The 21061-nt window shown below is 45.9% G+C and overlaps 1 protein-coding gene and 1 long non-coding RNA gene across 4 annotated transcripts; one reads left to right on the top strand and one right to left on the bottom strand.

Moving 5' to 3' along the window:
• Positions 1-282: 282 nt before the first annotated feature.
• LOC109280683 (uncharacterized) lies at positions 283-7065 on the bottom strand. The gene is made up of 3 exons (XR_002087087.2): positions 6976-7065; positions 6489-6582; positions 283-1512 (listed from the first exon to the last, which is right to left on the bottom strand). It is a non-coding gene; the product is annotated as an uncharacterized LOC109280683 (long non-coding RNA).
• A 2-nt stretch (positions 7066-7067) lies between these two features.
• SLC51B (SLC51 subunit beta) lies at positions 7068-20938 on the top strand. Of its 3 annotated transcripts, none has more exons than XM_014606080.3 (6): positions 7068-7157; positions 12514-12612; positions 16309-16680; positions 17375-17509; positions 17775-17865; positions 20121-20938. In XM_014606080.3, the coding sequence occupies exons 1-6, from the start codon at positions 7151-7153 to the stop codon at positions 20335-20337; spliced, it is 921 nt and encodes a 306-aa protein (XP_014461566.2). In that variant the 5' UTR covers positions 7068-7150; the 3' UTR covers positions 20338-20938. The 3 variants fall into 3 exon arrangements, with proteins under 3 accessions (XP_014461566.2, XP_019333239.2, XP_014461567.2); XM_019477694.2 differs by lacking the exon at positions 7068-7157 and adding an exon at positions 11656-11844; XM_014606081.2 differs by lacking the exon at positions 7068-7157 and adding an exon at positions 11656-11775.
• The last annotated feature ends 123 nt before the right edge of the window (positions 20939-21061 follow it).

Consider the following 21061-nt stretch of genomic DNA (forward strand, 5'->3'; position numbering starts at 1 on the left):
TTTACGTCACAGATGAACAAACCCGCTCGCCTACGGGACTGCTTGCCCGTGTGCTCGGGGCGGAGCAGCAAAATGTGTGCGTGCATGCACGCACGTGCAAACATATAGGGTGCCGCCCGGTGATGTACAGGGTCCCTTCCAGCCCCTCACAATCTATGAATGATACCTGTACATGTTGTTATGTCCTACTAGCATGTGTTTAGGGACGAAATTGGGAAATAAAAGTTCTCTAGTCCGTAGGAAGCTGGCACAGATGTTGTCTCCAAAGGACAGTGTGAGTTCGTGCCGGGTGCGCTTTTGCCAATAAACACACAGGGGTGGAGGATCCAACTTAATCTTTGTTGTTTCAAGTCTGCGCAGAGAGGGGTGCTTGGCGATTGTTCGCAAAACAAGCACCCCGGTTTCTACCTTTGGGTACCTTTTATATGTACGTTTTCAAGTGTATCGCTCAGTGATTGGTTACAAGCCACTGACATAAGACGTTCGCTACTGAGCATGTTTCTATACCTATGTTTGAGCCATGTATTTCATTTACATACATATATGTTTCATTAACATACTTTTGCTCTGCCCAGGGGTGTGATTTTTAGCATTATAATGAGACCTTTTTCTGAACTTCTTGCTATCTTACAGGTGTCAGGGAGACATTATCCTGCTGGTGTTAGGGAGGCATTCCAGTTATCCTCCGCATCCCACACGCTGTGCTCTGCAAGCATCTCTTAACACACACATACCACACCCCTCCCAGCACCAGGAAGTTGCCTTAAGTATTCAGTTAGATATAGTTTGCAAAAGCTAGATATACCATAAAAAAGATTACATAAAAAGATTACATCACAGACACTACCAGAGCTACCACTGTCAAAAGACAAGAGTTTGTTGAAGTCCTATAGCTAGACGTACTCTTATTTCCACTCTCTGGATACTGAAATAATGCGAGGAGACCTAATATTTTACATCATATGAATCTTATAGATGCTTCTCTGAGTTGTTATACGGGCAGTCTTTGGACTTACACCACAATTGGTTCCTGAAAACCACGTCTTAAGTCAAAATGTTGTAACTCGGAACTGATTTTCCCATCGGAAACCATGTTATAAATGGGGGATTGGTTCCTGAACCAAGGCCCAATACTGTATTTTCACCAAAAATACCCCAGAATTTTGTACTCAATCAATTATAGATGAGTAATATAGTTACATTGTAGGTATATTATATAAATACAATACATTATTGTATTTATATTGTAATAAGCAAATCATATTGATTTGGAAGGACTTCTTTGAGGTGACTTTGCTGGAGTTTTTGAAGGGCTCTTGGTTGGACTTTTTGAAGGGTCTTGGCTGGAGTCTTCTCAGGAGTCTTGGCTGCAGGTTTTTCTGGAGTCTCGTCTGCTTTCTTAAAGAAAGTGTCCAAGGAAGCCTGGACAGATGTTCTCCAGGGAGATGGGCGATGCAGTGAACGTGTTCACTGGCATGGCATGGCATCGGATCAAGTGTTGTAAAGTCGAAACTGATGTCAGAAAGTTGAAACAGGGTGTCAGTTCATAAACATTGTGTGTGCGAAACGTTGCAACTCGAAGGGTTGTAAGTTGAGGACTGCCTGTATCTTAATCGCAGTGTTCTACCTTTCCAAATGTATGACCGTCACCTTTTACATATATGCTTTATGCCATGTTGTAGACGTGCTACTAGCTTGTTTCTGCTCTGGTAAAATAGCAAAATGTCACATTCTAATCTAGGCCTTAGCAAAATGAATCCTCATGGAAATCTGCAGCTAGCATACAACTTGGTCAACTTAGCTCAAATCTGTATGTGCTCGCTATCTAGGTCTTCAGAGTCAATACCAAAAAAAACAAACCATCTCTCTTGAACACGATTCTGTAACCTTTGACTGCATGATTTAAAGTGGCTGCCTTCAAACATAGTGCAATGTGCAGAGTAAGGGGAAAAAAAATCAGTCAAAGAGGGTGATGACACTGCAGTCACTGACTTCCTGCTGGCTCTGAGCAAAAGAGATTAGAGAGGGAGTAGCTGCTGGGTTTGAAAAGTGAATTTCTCTGGGTGTGTTTGTGACTGTGACATTCTTTGCCTTAATGGCGATCATAACATAAAGAATCTTCTGTACCGAAAACCAGAAGGTCAGGATCAGTGCATCATGAGCTGCCTTCTCCCATAAGAATGAACATATCTTATCCTCTCTACTAAGAACATTCTTCTCTCCATGAGAAAGATAGTTTATATATGTAACTCCCATTAGGCTCACTTTAAACTATGCATGCAAATTCTCTAATGTGTCCTGGTATCTTTGACACTAAAGATTTGTTCCACACAGTATCTAAGAATTTGGAAATACTGGAGATATTCCAGTGGAGATATGTAAGTTAGCTGGAAGGTAGACTACATAATCTTTATACGTACACTTGGGGCAAAGTATCCATAGATGGCATTGCCCAATGCAGGGGTCACAGAACATTTAATTTACTAGTTTCATTTTAAACTGAGTCATATAGGTTCACTCCCCCTTCCACTCCCGTTTTGCCCCAGATTAGTTTTCTTGATAGGTCACTCCTAACTTGGTATAGGATAAACGCTTTATCATTGCCTCCACCCTTTTCAGGGAGAGCAGAGTGGGAAACTGTTTGTCATGTTGTCCTTTCATTGGTATAAAAAGAATGCCACAACAGACATCTTATCTCCTATGTTGGAAAAAACACTTAGGCCATGCGAAAAATGGCACATACGCCATGCGAAAAATGGCATTTATGCCCCATACCCTCAGACAGGAAAAATCTATTAATGGGGCAAAAAGACGTTGCTTTTGTTCCCCTCTTCAGCACTTGCACTTAGAAAAACTATTGCTCCTAAAAGCATCAGTCTTCAATTACTGTACTGAGCCCATAAAATCTAGCCATCATAGTCTCCACATCTACTATACTGAAATGAATGAGGCTGCGTAATGTCTCGCATAATTGACCAGATCAAGAGTGCTCAACCCCCAGCCTGCAAGGGTCCCCATGGGTTGGAAAATTTGGCCGTGAGAAAGTAGTGGCAATTAATACTGCCATCCCTCTCCCACTGCCAAATTACCAAGCCCCACATAGCTGGATCGGGCCCAGGACAGGACCCCTCCCCCCCATAATAAGATTGGGCCTGGGGTGCCCCCCACCAGTAGCCAGATCAGGGCTGGGCCCCACATGCCAGACTGGGTCCCTACCACACTGGCCCTGTGTACTGGATTGAGTCCATGGGCCTGATCTAACCAGGGCTGGGTATAGGCATTGGCAAACTGGGCAGCTGCCTGGACAGAAAGGGGGCTCGAAAATGGTAATTTTTTTTTCTGTTGTCTGATTATTATTATCATTATCTCTGGTGAATGCTAAAAGTTTGCCTAGGGCCACCAGGAGTCTAGGTACGGCACTGGATCTAACCCAAAGACAGACTAGGTACTACCCATCCGGCCCATGGGGTGAAAAGGTTGGGCACCACTAGACCAGATTAATAAATGCCATTCATCTGAGAGGCTGGGTGAAGACCAGGAAAGTCAACAGGAAAAGGAGCCTGGATGGTCTAGATTTGATATGGATGCCACTGAAGAGTTGAGAATTACAACCCTACAGCTTTCTCATGTTACTCAGTATAATTTCTAACACTCACTGCTCAATATGTCAGCTAGTAAGTACCACGTGGCTGCATTTCCTACTGATATATGCAGTGTATTGAAAATGAAGCCCCCTCGCCCCCTTTCTGCTCCTACTCCATAAATTCTAGAAACGAATAAAAATTGATAAATCTTCAAAGAGTAGGAAGGGGAATCGCCCCATGACAGTCTTCCTCTCTGTATTTCTGGGTTTGGAGCCTGAAGACTGGGAGTGGGTGGGCAGACCATACTTTTCAGTGGCTGCCTTGGGGCCAGTGTGAAGCCAGGGTAGTATAAGAAAAAAGTATAAGAAAAAAATATAATAAAATAGCAAATTGAAGCCTCAGAGCTGTATCAGTTCTACTCCTTTCGTCCTGTCCGAAATTATTCTTAAGGAGGCTGGAAATAGTGAAACTGCAGGCTGAATTCTTGCCAGGCTCATTCATAAAATAACAGGTGTTTCATTTGCTGTGATTTCATGGTTTGAACTTCAGTAACACTAAATTTACTCCCAAATAATATCCTGACCACTGTAATGTGAGTGTGTCACATAGATAATGTGACATGTCACATAGATCTTTTATTACAACTTACTGTTCATATTCTGTATCTATTGTAACTAAAAGCCTACCTGGATATAAACTTTACTGCAGAGCTAAAGCAATGGTTTTATTGCTATTTAAATGTAAAGCTCACAGACTTTGCTTTTCTACTGGATTTGAACTCTGCTTTGGTGCATGGCAAAAATATGTTTAGTTATTCTGTAACTAGGCGCTTGGGGTCAAAGACACAGAAGGAATTAGAAAAGGGCTACATGAACTGATAAGCAAGGCTAAAATGCCAAGGACAGAGTCTAGTTTCTTCCTAGAAATGCTGAAGACAAATTTGGGGAGGAGAGAGACCACACAATCAATGCCCCAGCTGTCCCCCTGCTTCCAAACCAAAGACATTGAAAAACATTTCCAAGACATAAAAAGGTATTTTCAGCTGAACAGTGCATGTGCCATCAGCGGGTACATCAAGCAGAACACCTATGGTAGTTGCTAAAAAAGGCAGTGTACATACTTTTTACCCTGGAGAGCATTCAGTCTGGCTTGAGCAAGGAAAGCTGTGGGCTGACAGCATTACCAAGGCATAAGGGCTCCAGATATTTAGTGGGAACCTTTGGTTTAACGTTTACAGACATTGGACCAAGCCCTAACAAACCCTCAGCCAGGCACTCTTCCTTCAAACAGCAGACCTTAGCCCCTTTTCTAGCATCGAGCTGGCACTGGAGCGGTTATGCCGAGTTGTTGAAAACGCAGGAGGAATCTTCTGAGTGCCACGCAGGTGAGTTTCCACCCTTTTTTTTGCAAGCCCCCCTGATGCAAGACACTATCCAAACCTTCATTATGGAGGAATTGTTCTGGCTCCAGGCTCCTTGGGATCTGCGGGAGGTTAGGGCCTCTAATAATCAAGCCTCCTATTTAGATACCTAAATAAGATGCCTCATTTTAGGAGCTCTGGTTTAGCAATGTAGGCAAATAGATCCAAGCCCACCCTGCCTTGGCTTTGAGGCACCCACTGAGGAGTATAGTAGTATTAAAACATCGCTGATGATCAGCTTCATAAAGGAAAGATCTTGGTATTAGCTGCATGCTGCTTTCTCTTGGAGACTGGACTGTGTTTGGGCCAAGATTTCCCCTCACTTCCTCACACCAGTGTTGAATTGAGTAAATAAGGGGTGCACAACAGGACTGGGTCCTCCAACTGGTGAAACGGCTTGTTGAAATTCTAATATACCAATAGACACATCATTTTGGATGAACAGTGACAAGGAAGAGCAACGCTGTACAGCGGCCGCAAGAATGGGGTTAAAGCCGTGGCTGGTATGGCAGGGACTTATTAAATCATCCGATTTGAAAGACGGAAAAATACTACAGGAAGCGTAGGAGAGAGAATACATAAATTGCAGCAAATCCCCTAGCTTCTGGCCCTGGGTCTGTCTCCTCGGACAAAGAGAAGAGCCCTCCATACCCGCAAGGAATGCATTTCAGAATGAAAAACTATAATCCTGTTGCCTGCCAGCCTGAAGCTTAATAGTAAATCATATCTGTTTGGGGAGGCCAAGCGTCTGTTGGATAAGATTTTATTGGGGCAGGCAGGGATCGTTCTGAATTGCAGAGGGGGGCTCAGCAGATTAATTGCTCTAGAGCAGAGCGTTAATGTAAGAGGCTTTAATTCAAACTGGGAAATGCTGAGGACAACGGGAATGTGTGGAGACTGCAACCAGCATCCCCAGATCATATGCTATTAAGTGAGACCTTGGCTGCTAAGAGACTGACAGCTGCTTTGGAATATATTTTTCTTTTGGCACATTGTTCAATTTTGGGCTAAGATACCTAGGTGAGACGAGCAGAAACAAGGCTAATAGGCTTCTGGAGCATTCATCCCTTTTTCTCAAATCTAGTTGTCAAAAATACTCCTTGCTCAGACACTATGCCATTGCAGGCTTTTACTGCTGAAAGTGTTACTGCAAGGGTCCTGCTCTACATAATTGCCATGTTTATACTGCCTTTAGCCCTCCTTTTGTAATACATTGCTGGATGGACTTCAATATGTTATGTAGAGCAAACAGTTCTTGTGACATACCATATTATCCTTTTATGAATAAGTGTTGCCATTCTTTATTTGCGTAACCCACACTATGTGAACATAACTTGGCATAATCAAACTTGATGTTTAGAAAAAGCGGATCAGAAAGGACCACATTTTGCTTGGGAGTTGTAGGCTCCCTAACCCCTCTCAAAACAAGGTTTCTTAATAATGTGTCTATTAATATTTTAGTATTAATTATCCACCTTACTTACACATGGAGATGATAATATTGCATTTCTTCTCATCGGTGCTTTGGGCTTAATTCCTGAGATTATTCACATTCGCAAAACGCTTTGAGATCCTCAGCTGCAAGGAGCAATATAGTAATGATTATCACAGTAATTATTATTGTTGTAGAGATCATTGTAATAATAAGTATAACAATTATATGGACTATAATAACAAGGATGATAATGATAATGATAATAATAGCTTCATGTTACAAAGTCCAAACCAAGAAAATAATATATAGTATGTGTGTGTATATATTTATGACAGATATATCTTTTTAACCACAGAGCACTGTTTCAGAATGGACTTCTATTCGTATTTGCCTTTTGACATGGATTATTTCAACAGGTTAAATAAAGAAACTAATAGTTCTTACGCTTCATCATAGGGAAAAGTTCATTCACCCTGTGTTGCAAGTGGCCCTCCTAAATGTGGGTGTGATTTTACAGAACTTGGACAAAGACGTACCTGTTGGTTTATTGCAAGGAGCTGAATGAATCACTGCATACGACTTGGAGAAAGTTGCAGCAAAGATCGCCTTGCTAAAGGGAAACGCTGAATTGTGCTCCGCAGAGAGAGGAGCCTTCAGACAGCGACGCAGGGCTGAACATGAGACTGTAATTAACTTCTCGAAGAACGGCTTATGTCTGGTGAGTGAACCTTTCACTGTTTCTAAAGGGAAGCGTCCTTAGTTTTCTCAAGGGAGAGTGGAAGGATTCCTTGAGATTTTGTGTCAAAGGTACATGATGGTCTTAAGGAAGGGAGGAATCGCCGGTTACTGTCCGAGAAGAAAACACAACAGGAAAAACACCTTCAAACGTTTAAGTTGAGATATATAGGAATCCTGGAATATATCATGCAAATGAACAAATCTTTAGTGTCAAAGATACCAGGACTAAACTTGTTTAGTATAACTTGGATTTGCTTCTGAAATGTTAACTAGGCAAAAGATATGAAATGGTAACAAAAAAAAAAATGCTTTTTAGAATATTTTAAATATTAAACTTTGCTCTCATGATACTGCAAACTTTGAACTCATCCTACAATTTAACTTCCTTGGACATAAATTAGTGACTCCTGTTTACAAGATATTGCCGGTCTGTCAGTCCAGTACTTGAGTTGGTACGGAGTCTAGACAAGCTGTTTCCAGGTACTATATGTGGAATGACATATTATCCAATTTAACATAATTAAATAACATGCGGCCATCACCGGGAATAGGTTCCAGCTGACCAAAGACAAACAGGGATCCAAACCTGATTATTGTAATTGTATTATCACATTTATCACACTCAGTATGATAGCCCCCACTCCTCCAAAAAACTCCTGCCCAGGCATATGCACTGAAGGTCTGGGTGGCCCTCATGCATACACCATGATCCAGGAGGATTGACGGTTGCCACTTAGTATGATAACTATAGACCAAGGAAACAAGACTGCCATAAATAATGCGTTATCAGATATTGTAAGAGATCGCCTTTCTTGAAGGTTAGACTGAGCATCTGTGACTTGTCTCAACTAGATGAATCGTACATGGAAGCAGAAGACCTTAAGTGAAGACTTCAAGGCTGGCTGGCCAGTTCATTTGATTTGCCATATGTTCCATTTTACAAAGAAATCCACTGGGAAAGAGTTCAGCTTTCCCTCGATGTGATCAGAAAATTGCAGCCGCGGTTATATAAACGTCATTGCATCCAGATTGAGGATGGCATATGTATGCCTTACGGAGCCACTTAAAAAAAATTGATGCGTATTAATCAAGTTGCCTCTCTGCAGAAGGAGGAGATTTGCTAGACTGGATGCTGAGGCTGTATGACGTATGCCCAGTAAAAAGCCACAATTGTAATGTTTTCTTACATCTCATTGTGATTTAATAAAAATGGTGCAATTGGACTAAAAAAAAACCCCCTTCAAAATCCCACAGCTCCTGTTTTTTTGAGCACAAACCTTGAGAATTTGGAAAAGTACATGTAGATGACTTTTTTTTTGGCCAAAATATATAAAAATGTTGCATGTTTCAGTGTGAAAAACCAAATAGGGGGAAGGAACTTTGTAGAAAGGATCAACCCAAAATGGTATGACAAAAAATGTTCACCGAAAGTGATAAACAACTGCCAAAATTTCACTCAAGCCCCAAATAAATCAAAGCTAGGAACATTTGGAAACCAACTTTTTGTTCTTGGAGCTACTCGCATGGTTGCAAGGGAGAGCTCTGCAACCGGAGGGGCTCTTACTGATTATTGGGAGTGCTGGGCGCAGGAGGAAACAGGGAGGAGATTAATGATCTTGGGAGGTGTCACCAGCTGTCCCATACCTTCCTATGAACTAAAAAAGGCAATGATTTGAACCATGAAATTTGGTAATTGAAGACAGTTGGATGAGACAGCTTGAAATACCATGTTTGATTTTAGATACCAGCCTCTCTCGGGACCGGATATCTTATTTTCACAGAACATGTTTGGGTGTAATATAGATAGATGCTTAGAGCTACTGTTAGGGTGCTTGAACATGTGAAGGGGGGTTAGTTCCCTTAAATAGAAAGGGTGGGTTTTAACTTTGTGGATTTTTAATTGTAACCCACCCTTTCAATTTAGGGGCTTCTGTCACAGGGATGGCCCACCATCAGCTCACCTTGCCCCCTGCTCCCGCCAGGGGCAGGCTGTGCTGGAAAAAACCCAACCCAAAATGGCAAGGGGCCTGATCCTCCCCCCCCCAGCACAGCTAGCTCACCTCTCATATGGCAAGGGGAGCGAGCTGCTAGTGGGCCAAGTGGCCCCTGAGCTGCGGTGGGGGCCTGGTCCTTCCCCCCATGGTGGTGGCACCCCCAGGGCCACCCGGGCTGGGTGCTAGGTGCATGGGTGCTGCCCCAGCTCACAGGCAACACCCACTGGATCCAAAGCACACAGGGAGCTGAAAGCCCGGGCATGCTCAGGGAAGCTCAGGCTTGGCGGGCTTCTAGCACCCTGTGCGCCATCCCCACCACCGTCCCACTGCCTGGGACTGCCCGGGAACAGGCTGGCTTGCCCCTGGAGCAGTGCAGGAAGGCGGCAGGAGGGCAGCTGGGTGTGCTGGCAGCCAAAGAAAGTGGTGGGGATGGTGCATGGGGTGCTGGATGCCTGCCAAGCCCGAGCTTCCCCAAGCCCACCTAGGCTTCCAGCACCCCGTGCACCATTCCCGCTGCCTTCTCTGGCTGCCAGGCACGTACACATGCACGATTTTTTTTTTTATCCACAATGGGACAATTTGTCCCAATCAAACTAAAATATATCAGAGGTGGTCTAAGTTACTATGCTGAAATAAATTTTTATGCGGAAAAAATCGTGCATGTGTACATGGTGACACCATTATTTAAGACAAATGACAATTTCTTGGTACTTTTTGTCTTTATAGAATCATAGAAAATGAGGGTTGGAAGGGACCTCAGGAGATCACATCTAGTCCAACCCCCTGCTCAAAGCAGGACCAGCCCCATACATCATCCCAGCCAAGGTTTGTCTAGCTGGGTCTTAAAAACTGCCAAGGTTGGAGATTGCACAACCTCTCTGGGTAGCCTGTTGAAATGTTTTATTACCCTAATAGTGAGAAAATTCTTCCTAATATCTAACCTAAACTTCCCTTGCTGCAACTTGAGCCCATTGCTCCTTGTTCTGTCATCTGCCCCCACTGGGAACAGTCCAGCTCCATCCTCTTTCGAACCCCCCTTCAGGTAGTTGAAGTCTGCTATTAAATACCCCTCAGTCTTCTCTTCTGGGCTAGGGACAGACATTACACACAAACTGGTTTAAGTGATCAGAAACCATGTGCACATGGCTCCACCATCACATGTTCAAGCACCCTTAGGCACCAAAACATTGTGTTTCTAGAGCCACAGACAGAAGAGACAATTTTCACCCAATCTGGCCCCTAAAAGCACTCTATAGCCATGACCTAACACAAGTGCCTGGCTGCAGAGCACTTTAAAAGGGCCCGACCCCACAACAATCAGAACCCTCATTCCGTGGGGGTTCAGATGAAGGCGCTGCAAAGTGGAGCACCTTCATTAACTTGTGTCTGCGCGCACCAGAAGCAAGGCTGGGTTGTCTCAGCCCAGCCCTGCTCCCAGCACTGTTTTCAGAATGGGAGTGGGGGAAGGGAGTGGAGGGAGCTCGTTTTGGGGTTTGCCCAGTTGATGCTGGAGGGTGGAGCCGGTGGATTGGAGCCCCCCCACACCCCAAGGTGGGAGGCTTTAATCTCCCACCACCACCCTCCAACTCCAGGCTGGGCAAACCCCAGAATGGACCTCCCTCCCCTGCCTTTTTCCCCTCCCATCCTGAGACAGCACAGGGGCTGGGGGATGTGAGGGGCAGAGCTAGGGGAAGAAGCTGCAGAGACAGCCTCTCTCCCTGGATCAGCTCCATATTGGAGCTCAGTGCCCCATTCTCACAACCCAACAGTTAACATTTGTTGGGTCAGGAGGATCAGTTTAACTCATGGCGCTTGAGTTAGACCAGGGAACTGCACTTCTGTCTGCATTCATATATGATGAATGATCTATATGCCGTTTTGTCCTTGCTTTCTATAATACAGTGCTATTGTCAAACATGTAAGACCTTACAAAATCATACCTGCACATGTATTTCAAATACCACGCCTTCCTGTCAAGAGGCAACAAGAGGCATGCTTAGCACTAGGTCATTAAATGTGACCTCTGAATTGTACGGAGAGGAAAATCGATGATCTGTGGCAAGAGTGAAAGCATCATTAGGTCTATAACCGAGAGCACAACTGTTTCATTTAATAGTCACGCAAGTCCTTGTTAACATGGAGTCTATGTAATGTCTTAGCAAATAAATTGTGATGAGTAATTTTGGGGGTCAGAGGACAAAATATGAACTGTGGCAAATGAAAATCAGGGTGGAAAATGGATGCACAATTCCATGCTGTTATATAATCATTAATCCAATACAGAGCCAGGGTGAGTCAGTGGTAGGTGATGAGACAGGGTGTCATTCACCCAGAGATTGGTCGTAGTTCAAACCTACCTGGTTGGTCTGTGACTAAGTTTTTACCATCTCAAGGCTGTTCAGTGACCTATGCAAATTCAGCTCCTGTTCTCAGTCAATAAGTACACTTATCTCAGGCACTGGCACTTCCATTTGCCAATAAGGGGAACTTACCAACAGAGTCTCAGCTAAAAGGCTGAGAACTGAAGAAGCCCCAGAGACTGCTCAGCCCTTGGACCAGACGTACCTCTCCTTCCAGGACAGAAGCAGGAGTCAAACAGCGAGAGTCAGCATGCTTGCTGAGGACTTTTTTGCACGGGCTGGGTGGTAGATGCTGCCAGAGGAGAGAGAAGGGGTAGGGGGAGAGATGGCTGTTTCAATCAGCAGTGCAAGGAACGGGAAACACCTTTCCACTTTGTCCAGCACCCTGTCTAGCACTGGGGGAGATCTCTTCCCCTCCACCCCCCGGGTAGCTAAGCTCCCCACTTTCAAGGCCCACTCATTTGCTCTGCTTTCCTTGACTGCCGGCACATGCTCTCCCCTTCTCTCCTCATCTGTGACATACAGTGCTGGAGTGAGTCAGGGGAGCCAGAAAGGGAACTTTTGCCACTTGAGGAAAGTACCCGAGGGAAAGAGCTTTGCTGAGGAAGGAGCTCCAGCAGCCGACCAAGCCCAAGCTCAAGGGATGGCCTCTCCCTGGATGACTCATCCTTGCATCCCACCCAGTTAGCTCAGCCTAGGACAAGGGGGCAAAATGTGGCCCGCGGGCCGAATGCAGCCCACCAGGCCATTCTATCCAGCCTGTGGGGCCCCTAAAAAATTTAGAAAATTAATATTTATCTGCCCCTGGCTGCCTGTCATGCGGCCCTCGATAGCTTGCCAAAACTCATGAGCGGCCCCCCACCCAAAATACTTGCCCACCCCTGGCCTAGGAGGACACAAGCCCCATCATGCTGGCAAACTAGCACAGCACTGGTTCTATCAGGAGAGAATTCATAACTGGTTGGCTCATTCTCTTTTCCAGGTTTCGATATCACTTTCTTTGAAGAAGGCCTTCTTCACTTCAAGACTGCACCTACAAATATGAAGCTGCTCTGGATCATCCTGTTCCTACTAGTGCAAGGTAGAGCTGGCTTTGAGAAAAGACAGTGTGTGTGGAGCAGCTCACATGCACAGAAGTAGGGTCTCCTCTCTACTTCTTACTGCCTTCAGGCTGGGCAGGTGCATCTGTTGCTCAGGATTACAAAATGCATTGCTCCACAGGGCCTATTTTTTTATATGCACAGGGTGTGTCTACACGTGCATTTATGCCAGCTTACATTTCAGTAAGTGGGAATAGGTGGGTATCTAGGGGAGCCCGGGGGGTTCACATGAGCCTCTTGCTGTAATACAAAAGGAAAGATATTCTAGGGGGTAAATTGGTATTTGACTCCCCCTACTGACTTTTGAGAGGAATGACACACGGGGGCTTATCCCACTCGAAAGCGCCGTTCATGCAAACGTGAACGCCGTGTCGTGCAAACAAAAATGCACCGCACCAAAAAAAAGCTGCATTCAAATTTTCAGGTGGTCTACATTAACTCCTATGTCGTCTACACACACCCTATATGTGCAGGCATTAAAGCACATTAACGCTGCGTGTGGACTGACTTGGGACTAAAGTTAGTCCCAACTTTAGTCCCAAGTCAGTCCACACGCAGTGTTACTGTGCAGTAAGGTGTCTACACATGTGTTACTACGTAGTACTTAATTGGGCATAAATTTGATTCATGCATGATGCAGGTATCAAATTCACACTCCAGTTGGCATAAGACATCATATTTACTGTGCAGTATGGGTGTGCACATGTAGAGGTGCGACTGTACTGTGCAGTAATATTGGTTACTGCACAATAAATGTGCATATGTAGACGTGCCCACAGTTGCTCATCCACACTGACACACACTGTGTCTGCAATGGCCATCTTGACATCTAACTGCCCACTGAGAACCTCAGATACCTGTCTGAGCATGCCACAGGTGTGCTATCAAGGCCACGTGTCTAAACGTACAAATGGACCTCTGTCTTTTTGATAATCTGGCTCTGTATTTTCTAACATGTGGGTCAGTTCTTTCCTACATATAGGCATAAATTTGGAGGGGCTTCAGTGAAAGTTAGTTGCAAGTTCTTCTCCGTTAAACAGCTGCAGTCCCACCGATACTGTGACTGGTACATGAGTGACACTAAAGGCAAAATTTGACCCGCTATCATTCTCTGTAACAGTCCAAACTTATATTAGGGGCCTTTCATAGTTTCATAGTAGGTAGGATCGGAAGGGACCTAAGCAGATCATCAAGTCCGACCCCCGGCCATGGGCAGGAAGGGATGCTGGGGTCAAACAACCCTGGCTAGGTGGCTGTCTAGCCTCCTTTTGAAGACCGCCAGGGTAGGAGCCAGCACCACTTCTCTTGGAAGTTGGTTCCAGATCCTAGCTGCCCTGACAGTGAAGTAGCGCCTCCTGATATCTAGCCTGAATCTACTCTCAGTCAACTTATGACCATTGTTCCTTGTTACCCCTGATAGTGCTCAGGGGAACAGGGACTACCCCATTGCCTGCTGGTCCCCCTTGGCAAGTTTATAGGTAGCTACCAGGTCCTCTCTCAGCCTTCTCTTGTGGAGGCTGAACAGGTTCAGGTCCCATAGCCTCTCCTCGTAGGACCTGCCCTGCTGCCCCATGATCATATGAGTGACCTCCTCTGGACCCTCTCCATGCTGTCCACATCCCTTTTGAAGTGTGGCACCCAGAACTGGACACAGTACTCCAACTGTGGTGTGACCGGTGCCGCATAGTGGGGGCGGATCACCTCCTTGGACCTGCTCGAGATGCATCTGTGGATGCACGACAAGGTGTGGTTGGCCTTCCTGACCGTGTCCCCACACTGTCGGCCCATGTTCATTTTGGCATCAATAATGACCCCAAGATCCTTTTCTGTCTCTGCACTGACGAGAAGGGAGTTCCCCAGCCTGTAGGTATGCTGCTGGGTCTTCCCCCCCAGGTGCAGCACCTTGCACTTGTCAGTGTTGAATCCCATCCTGTTCTCATCCGCCCAGCTCTGTAACCTGCCTAGGATTAGTTGTAGCCTATTCCTCCCTTCTAGCGTGCCCACCTTGCCCCAAATCTTGGTGTCATCTGCAAACTTGAACAAGGTACTTTTCACCCCCTCGTCCAAGTCATTGATGAAGGTGTTGAGCAGTGCAGGCCCGAGGACCGAGCCCTGGGGGACCCCATGCCAACGTCCCTCCAGGTTGAATAAGACCCATCCACCACCACTCTCTGGGTGCGGCCCTCCAGCCAATTGGCGACCCATCTGACCGTGTAGGTGTCGACACCACAGTCGCCTAATTTTTTAATGAGGATGGGGTGAGAGACTGTGTCGAAGGCCTTCCTAAAGTCCAAAAAGACTATGTCCACCATGACACCTGCGTCCAAGGATTTTGTGACCTGGTCGTGGAAGACCACCAGGTTGGTCTGACAGGACCTGTCCCTAATGAACCCATGTTGGTTGCCCCTAAGCATAATCTCCCCTGCTGGCCCCTCGCAGATGGGCTCCTGGATAATTTTCTCAAGGAGCTTCCCCAGGACTGAGGTAAGACTAACTGGTGTATAGTTTCCTGGGTCCTCCTTCCTCCCTTTTTTGAAAATGGGAACCACATTGGCCCTTTTCCAGTCCTCTGGCACATCACCACGAGAGCTCGTAAAGCCGTGCCAGGGGTCCCGCAATGACCTCTGCTAATTCCCTCAGCACTCTGGGGTGGAGATCATCAGGACCAGCTGATTTGAACACATCCAGTCCCTCCAGACGTTCCCTGACTAGATCCTCACTGACCCTGGGCTTGTGTGTGCCTCCCCTGGGTCCATCCGGGATCCCGGTAGGGGGATGCCCCGGTCCCTGCTCAAAAAACTGGAAGCAAAGAATTTGTTAAAGAGATTATAGATTCATAGATTCATAGATGTTAGGGTCGGAAGGGACCTCAATAGATCATCGAGTCCGACCCCCTGCATAAGCAGGATAGAGTGCTGGGTCTAAATGACCCCAGCCAGATGCTCATCTAACCTCCTCTTGAAGACCCCCAGGGTAGGGGAGAGCACCACCTCCCTTGGGAGCCCGTTCCAGACCTTGGCCACTCGAACTGTGAAGAAGTTCTTCCTAATGTCCAATCTAAATCTGCTCTCTGCTAGCTTGTGGCCATTGTTTCTTGTAACCCCCGGGGGCGCCTTGGTGAATAAATACTCACCAAATTAGCTTTGTCTCTGGTGCTACCACCAGATTACCAAGCATGTCCTGCAGAGGCCCCACATTACTTGGTACCATCTTTTTACCCCCTATGTATTTAAAAAAGGATCTGCCATTAACAGAGGCATGTTTCGATTGAATTATCCAAGATTAGATAGTGAAACAATATAGGTCTTGTAGCCAAATTTAATGATCTCTCCACAATTATACTAAAAGAGAGCGAGGGAGACAGATCCCAGGCACAGCTCCTAGTCCAAGTAGCAAAATTACAGCCTGGAGACATGCACAGGGATGCAGAGATTCTTTTCCTGCAATGGAGAACAGCAGCTCATAAGGGATTGCCAAGAATTGGGTAAAATCCTGGCAGATTTAATGACTCAGTTCTTCCAAGAGACAAACCCTGAGTTACTTGCATGGTTTCTGCAAAGGATTCCATGGGATTTTCCCTAAACCCAGGGCTTTGATCATGATCTGAACAGTGCTTTGTTGGTAGCTACATATGCCATGCTTCCAGGATGACTGCTACTGCTCTGCTTTCTCTACAGGCACAGATGGTTTTCTGATTAAAAATACTCAAGTCAACCTGTGTCTACAAGCAAGTACAACAGATGAGAACTTACTGTTAGAGGACTGTAATTCTACTTCCAAGTCCCAACACTGGTTTTGGCAAGACAATGCCTTAGTCAATCGTGGCACGAGGAAATGTCTATCTGTGGCTGAGGTCAACAGAGTACAGACGAGTCTCTGTGACAGTGCAGCACTTGTAAACTGGGACTGTTTTAATTTCTGGCTTCAACCTATGGGAATCCAGAAATACCTGGCAGTAAAAAAGAAAAAAGCTGTTCTCACTGATACACAAAGCCCAAACTCCCAGTGGCGAGCCAGAAGGGAGCGGAGTGTATGTGATGAGAGACCAGGTAAGCATTGGGCACCAAAAAAGGCGAGTCACTTATTATGCTTGTGTAACATGAATGCAAATACACCATGACTTCACATACGTCTTTTTGTGTGTGATATGCAGGATTGAAGTCTTTCACCAGGCAATCACAGTATTTCTCTAGCAGGCAGACAGGTTGGGGACCCTGGATGCCATGGTCCAGAGATGCATTAATCACGCTTCTTGATAAAGGCCAGGAGTGCAATGGGGAACCCAGAACAAACATTTCACATGGAATTCACTATAGAAATGGTAGTGGCTCACTTCAGATTACCTGGTACTTTTAGGAAAAGGAAGCTCTAAGTATAAAAGAGCTAGACCCCGTTGCACTGACATCAGGGACAAGAGAGCCAGAGACCTCCATAGGTATAGGATTTGCACTTAAATTAGAGATCCCTTCCAAAAACCACGAAACAGGAGCCATCACAAACATTTTTTCGCAGATTCCCATATCTTGGATATCTTGAATCCACTTTTTAGCTTCAGACTCCACATGCGCATCTTCACTAAGGCCCACAGAACACCATTTTGCCTCCCCCCAAGACTGGCCCTGTGTTAAAGAAATAACATGGCAACCCTGTGAACCAGTAGCAAGGCTCTTCTCTTTTGAGTATTTGCAACAAAAACAAGAGGTGCAATATCTCTTCCTATGTTTCTTGGCTTTTTTCCCCCAGCAAAGACAGAAAGAAGCAGATATACCCCTATGGCTCTTGCAAACACAGGCGAGATGGAGGGCGACACCACCCCTGCAGCGTCTCTGTCTCAAGAACAGCTGAACGATTTGCTGTGGTTTTTCCGGAGAGAAGATTGTAAGTCCCATTGAGAGACATGATATTTGTTGGATGTTTGTCTGCTCATACCTTGTTGGCTGGTGGCAGATGTGCAGAGGAGTTACCCCAGTACTCACTGCCTATCTTATGAGCTCTCTGCTCTTTCCTGGCCCCTCTACACTTGGAGCCAGTGTGCACCAAGCTGCCCCATTAGGCCTATCTTTGCACAAAATATTTGGCTGGGACAAAGTTGCCAGCATGCCTTTGCATGTGCCTTCACTTGTCCATGCTTTTCTTCTTGCAGCGTCAACATGGAATTACTCCATCCTAGCCCTCTCCTTTTTGGTTCTATGTCTGGGTCTTCTCCTCCTGGGGATGAATGTTACAGCCAATAGGTAAGACACCAAACTTTAAGGACTGGCTATGAAACCCACAGGTGGGGCAGGTGGAAGAGCCATGCTGCTAAGACAGCAATGGGGCAGTGTGCACAGGAGTTAACCGTCAAACCTTAGCACACTTTGCACCGTGGGCTCTCAGAAGGGGCAGGACTGCAATTCCCTCAAGGCCTGTGCTTTGTAGAAGTCCACAAAATACTTCAGGCAAAATGTTTTGCAATGCAAAATTCAGATTTTGGTCAACCAAGATAATTTGCAAATTTGTTTGCCCTTCAGCAAACTGTTTCAGTACAAACCAAACCTTTATAAACCCCCCAAATTATAAAGCGTTTCATGGAATTGATATGCTTTGATTTTTCAAATCCAAAGGACATTTTCTTTCAAAATGTACATCGGTTTTCTGTAAAAAGCTGTTTTAAAAACACTTTAAAAGCCCTTACAAACAAAGCATATTGGCTCATTGCTGGCCGGGCAGGATATTTTGTTCAACTTTTGTCCAATTTTCTTGGACTTTGCAATTTTGCAAAAAATTAAAGCAAAAGAAAAAATGATTTTGGATCAGTCTGGAATATTTTATTTGCAATATTCAGTTGAGCAGTGAACTGGAAAACATGAAGGCCGCGTGCCCCCAGAGGCTGGGGGGGCATGGCGAGCTCCCGCAGGCTGCCACAGCGCTGTCGACGACGGTGGGGGGGTGGCAAGTGCTGACCAGCAGGTGCACGTGTCGCCAATGTGTCGCCAATGCTGGAAAATGAGTTATACTTAAAAGCAGCGAGGGGGAAGATACTTATGCACAAACACGCTGGAGGCTGTCTTCATGCCACTCTTCCCTGGCACAGTCACTCAGCCTTTTTTAGCCTTAAGGCACCCCCTCCAAAACTTTTGTGAATTGAGTTGTACCCCATGTCCAAAGCTAATGTATTTATTACAGTGCTTCCCTGCTTGAAGAAGGGCCAGGAAGAAGAAGTAGCCAGCAGGGAAGAACCAGTGAGCAGAGGAGAGCTGCTGAAAGGGAAAAGCCTACCCTTATCTCCTCGAGGGAGTCTGCATTTATCTCACTTACCACCTCCTCCACTTACCTCCTCTCTCCCAGAGGCACCCTTCAAAGGCTGTCCTGGCATCCTGGTTGAAAATCAGCGGCGTAGGGCATAGCTCCTGGATATTTTTGTGAAAACACTGTATTTTAAAAAACAGCATTCCTATTATGATTGGCTTTGAGAAGAAGAGAACACAAATGAATGCTGGTGTGTATCTGCACCAAGTCAGAGCCCCTCTCAAAGCTACCCTATATTTGTCCTTCACCACCCGGTTGGTAGTTTGAAGCTGGTAGGCACCTGTAATGGCTGAAAGTTTTTTTCTGATGGTCACCGAGTGGTCTGTAGAGAAACAATTGGAGCAGTGGGCCAAAAAAGACGTGGCAGTCAAAGAAACCATAATAAGACTTAACGCTTTGCATGTCCACCTTGCTTTATCTGTGTTTCCTAAGTGCTGTTCAAAGGCAAGTGGCTTTGATGATCTCTGCAATTCTGCTCCAACACAGGGCTTCTGAGGACAGAGAGTAAAGAAGGCTGGTGAGGTGTCCATGCAGCAATACCTCTCATTATTGAGGCACATTATAGCTGAGGCCTTACCCACAGCTCGGTGCTCTTATTAATCAGGGCAGGACTCATCCCTCCTAGTCTATGCTCTTCTGCACTGACAGCTCCCACTTCCCTCTGCTGTGCTAGAACATGGGCACCGGATGCGGCCGGCAGGGAAGCAGCCCCAGGCCTTGCACCACGCTCTGTGCTATCCTTCCTTCTCCTCTGCAAAGAAAAAAATCCCATGCTGCAGTATTGCTGTCAACCCCACCGTGTCAAAAATCATGAGACAAACTCTTAAAAATTAAGAGATTTGGAATGTAAATCATGGAATGCTATTTTTGAAGGGGGGGAGGGAGTTATTTGTGAGGTGTGGTGGGCTGTGGGCGTGTATGTGGCATTGGCAATGTATAGCGGGTGTATGCAGGTGCACGTGCACCCCCTGAGTTTGGCCGTGCAGCCCCTGGAAGCGCCAGCCGTGAAACTGGGAACTGGAAGTGGCACCCATTCGCACAACACAATACATCTGGAGTGTCCTATGCTTAATCAACTCATGTTCCCAGACCAGAGGACTTGAAGGAACGCAATGTACCCCTGGTGGAAGTCTTACTGCCACAAAGGGGCTGCCCTGGGCCTCCCATCACCTCTCACGTCTCTTTTATTTCTTCCCCCTAGGAAGAGGAAGATCCTCCTGTATAAAAAAGCTGCAGAAGCCACGCTGTCAGCAGAAACAGGAGTCAAGCAGGTCTTCATGCCTGTGATGGAACAGAGCGACTTGAACCCTTTAACCCAGGATTTGCTTCCAAAAGAGCAGAAGCCTGGAGACGTGCTGGTGCAGTGGAGGGATGGGACGGTTACAGCTCTGTACGCAGACAACTCTGAGGATGTGTGAGAGTGGGCGCAGTCAATGCGGAAACAGCTCAACCCTAGAAGGCCATTTCAGAAGTATCGTGCATCTCAATTGACCTTGAAAGCCAGCACAGTGCATTGAACAGAACAAAACGGAGAGCAGAGGAGGTTCCTTAGCATAACAGCTCTAGGCTCAGATACAGGCTGACCCACACCTTTCCCCCCTGGTTTTGATTGCCATACAGCCTGATCTTTGCTCTCTGTTGTCAGCCGGCTCCAGGGATACTTCAACATGCCAGTTTTGCCCACCCTGTCCCAGCTGTCGCCTACCTCCATTGCATGAAACCAAGCCAGAAAGGGGAGGTGGGAGGCTTTTACTGTAGTCAGCCGAGCAATGTGCCTTTCACAAGAACTCTGGGAAGAATCCCCGAGAAAATGGTGCAGCTAAGCAGAGGAGCTCAAATTATTCAAGTTGCCTTTATCAGCATATTGTCCAAAGGGGTTCACATTGTATAATTGGATATATGCGACTCTACTCTGCAGACGAGTGCAATTCCAGACAGCAGCAGAGCAGTTACTGTCCCAAACTGTATATAAAAATACCCCCCAAAAGTCAATAAAACACACTATCTTTCCTAAGGAAACTGGGCTGTTTACTGTACACGCTGTCCTTCACCAGGATTTATTCACTGTTCTGCACAGATAGCAGGGAAACACCATCCAATAACTTAAGACACATGGTAAATACATTAATCCTATGACCAAAA

The sequence above is a fragment of the Alligator mississippiensis genome, chromosome 11 (genome assembly GCF_030867095.1).
Source record: "Alligator mississippiensis isolate rAllMis1 chromosome 11, rAllMis1, whole genome shotgun sequence".
NCBI lineage: Eukaryota > Metazoa > Chordata > Crocodylia > Alligatoridae > Alligator > Alligator mississippiensis.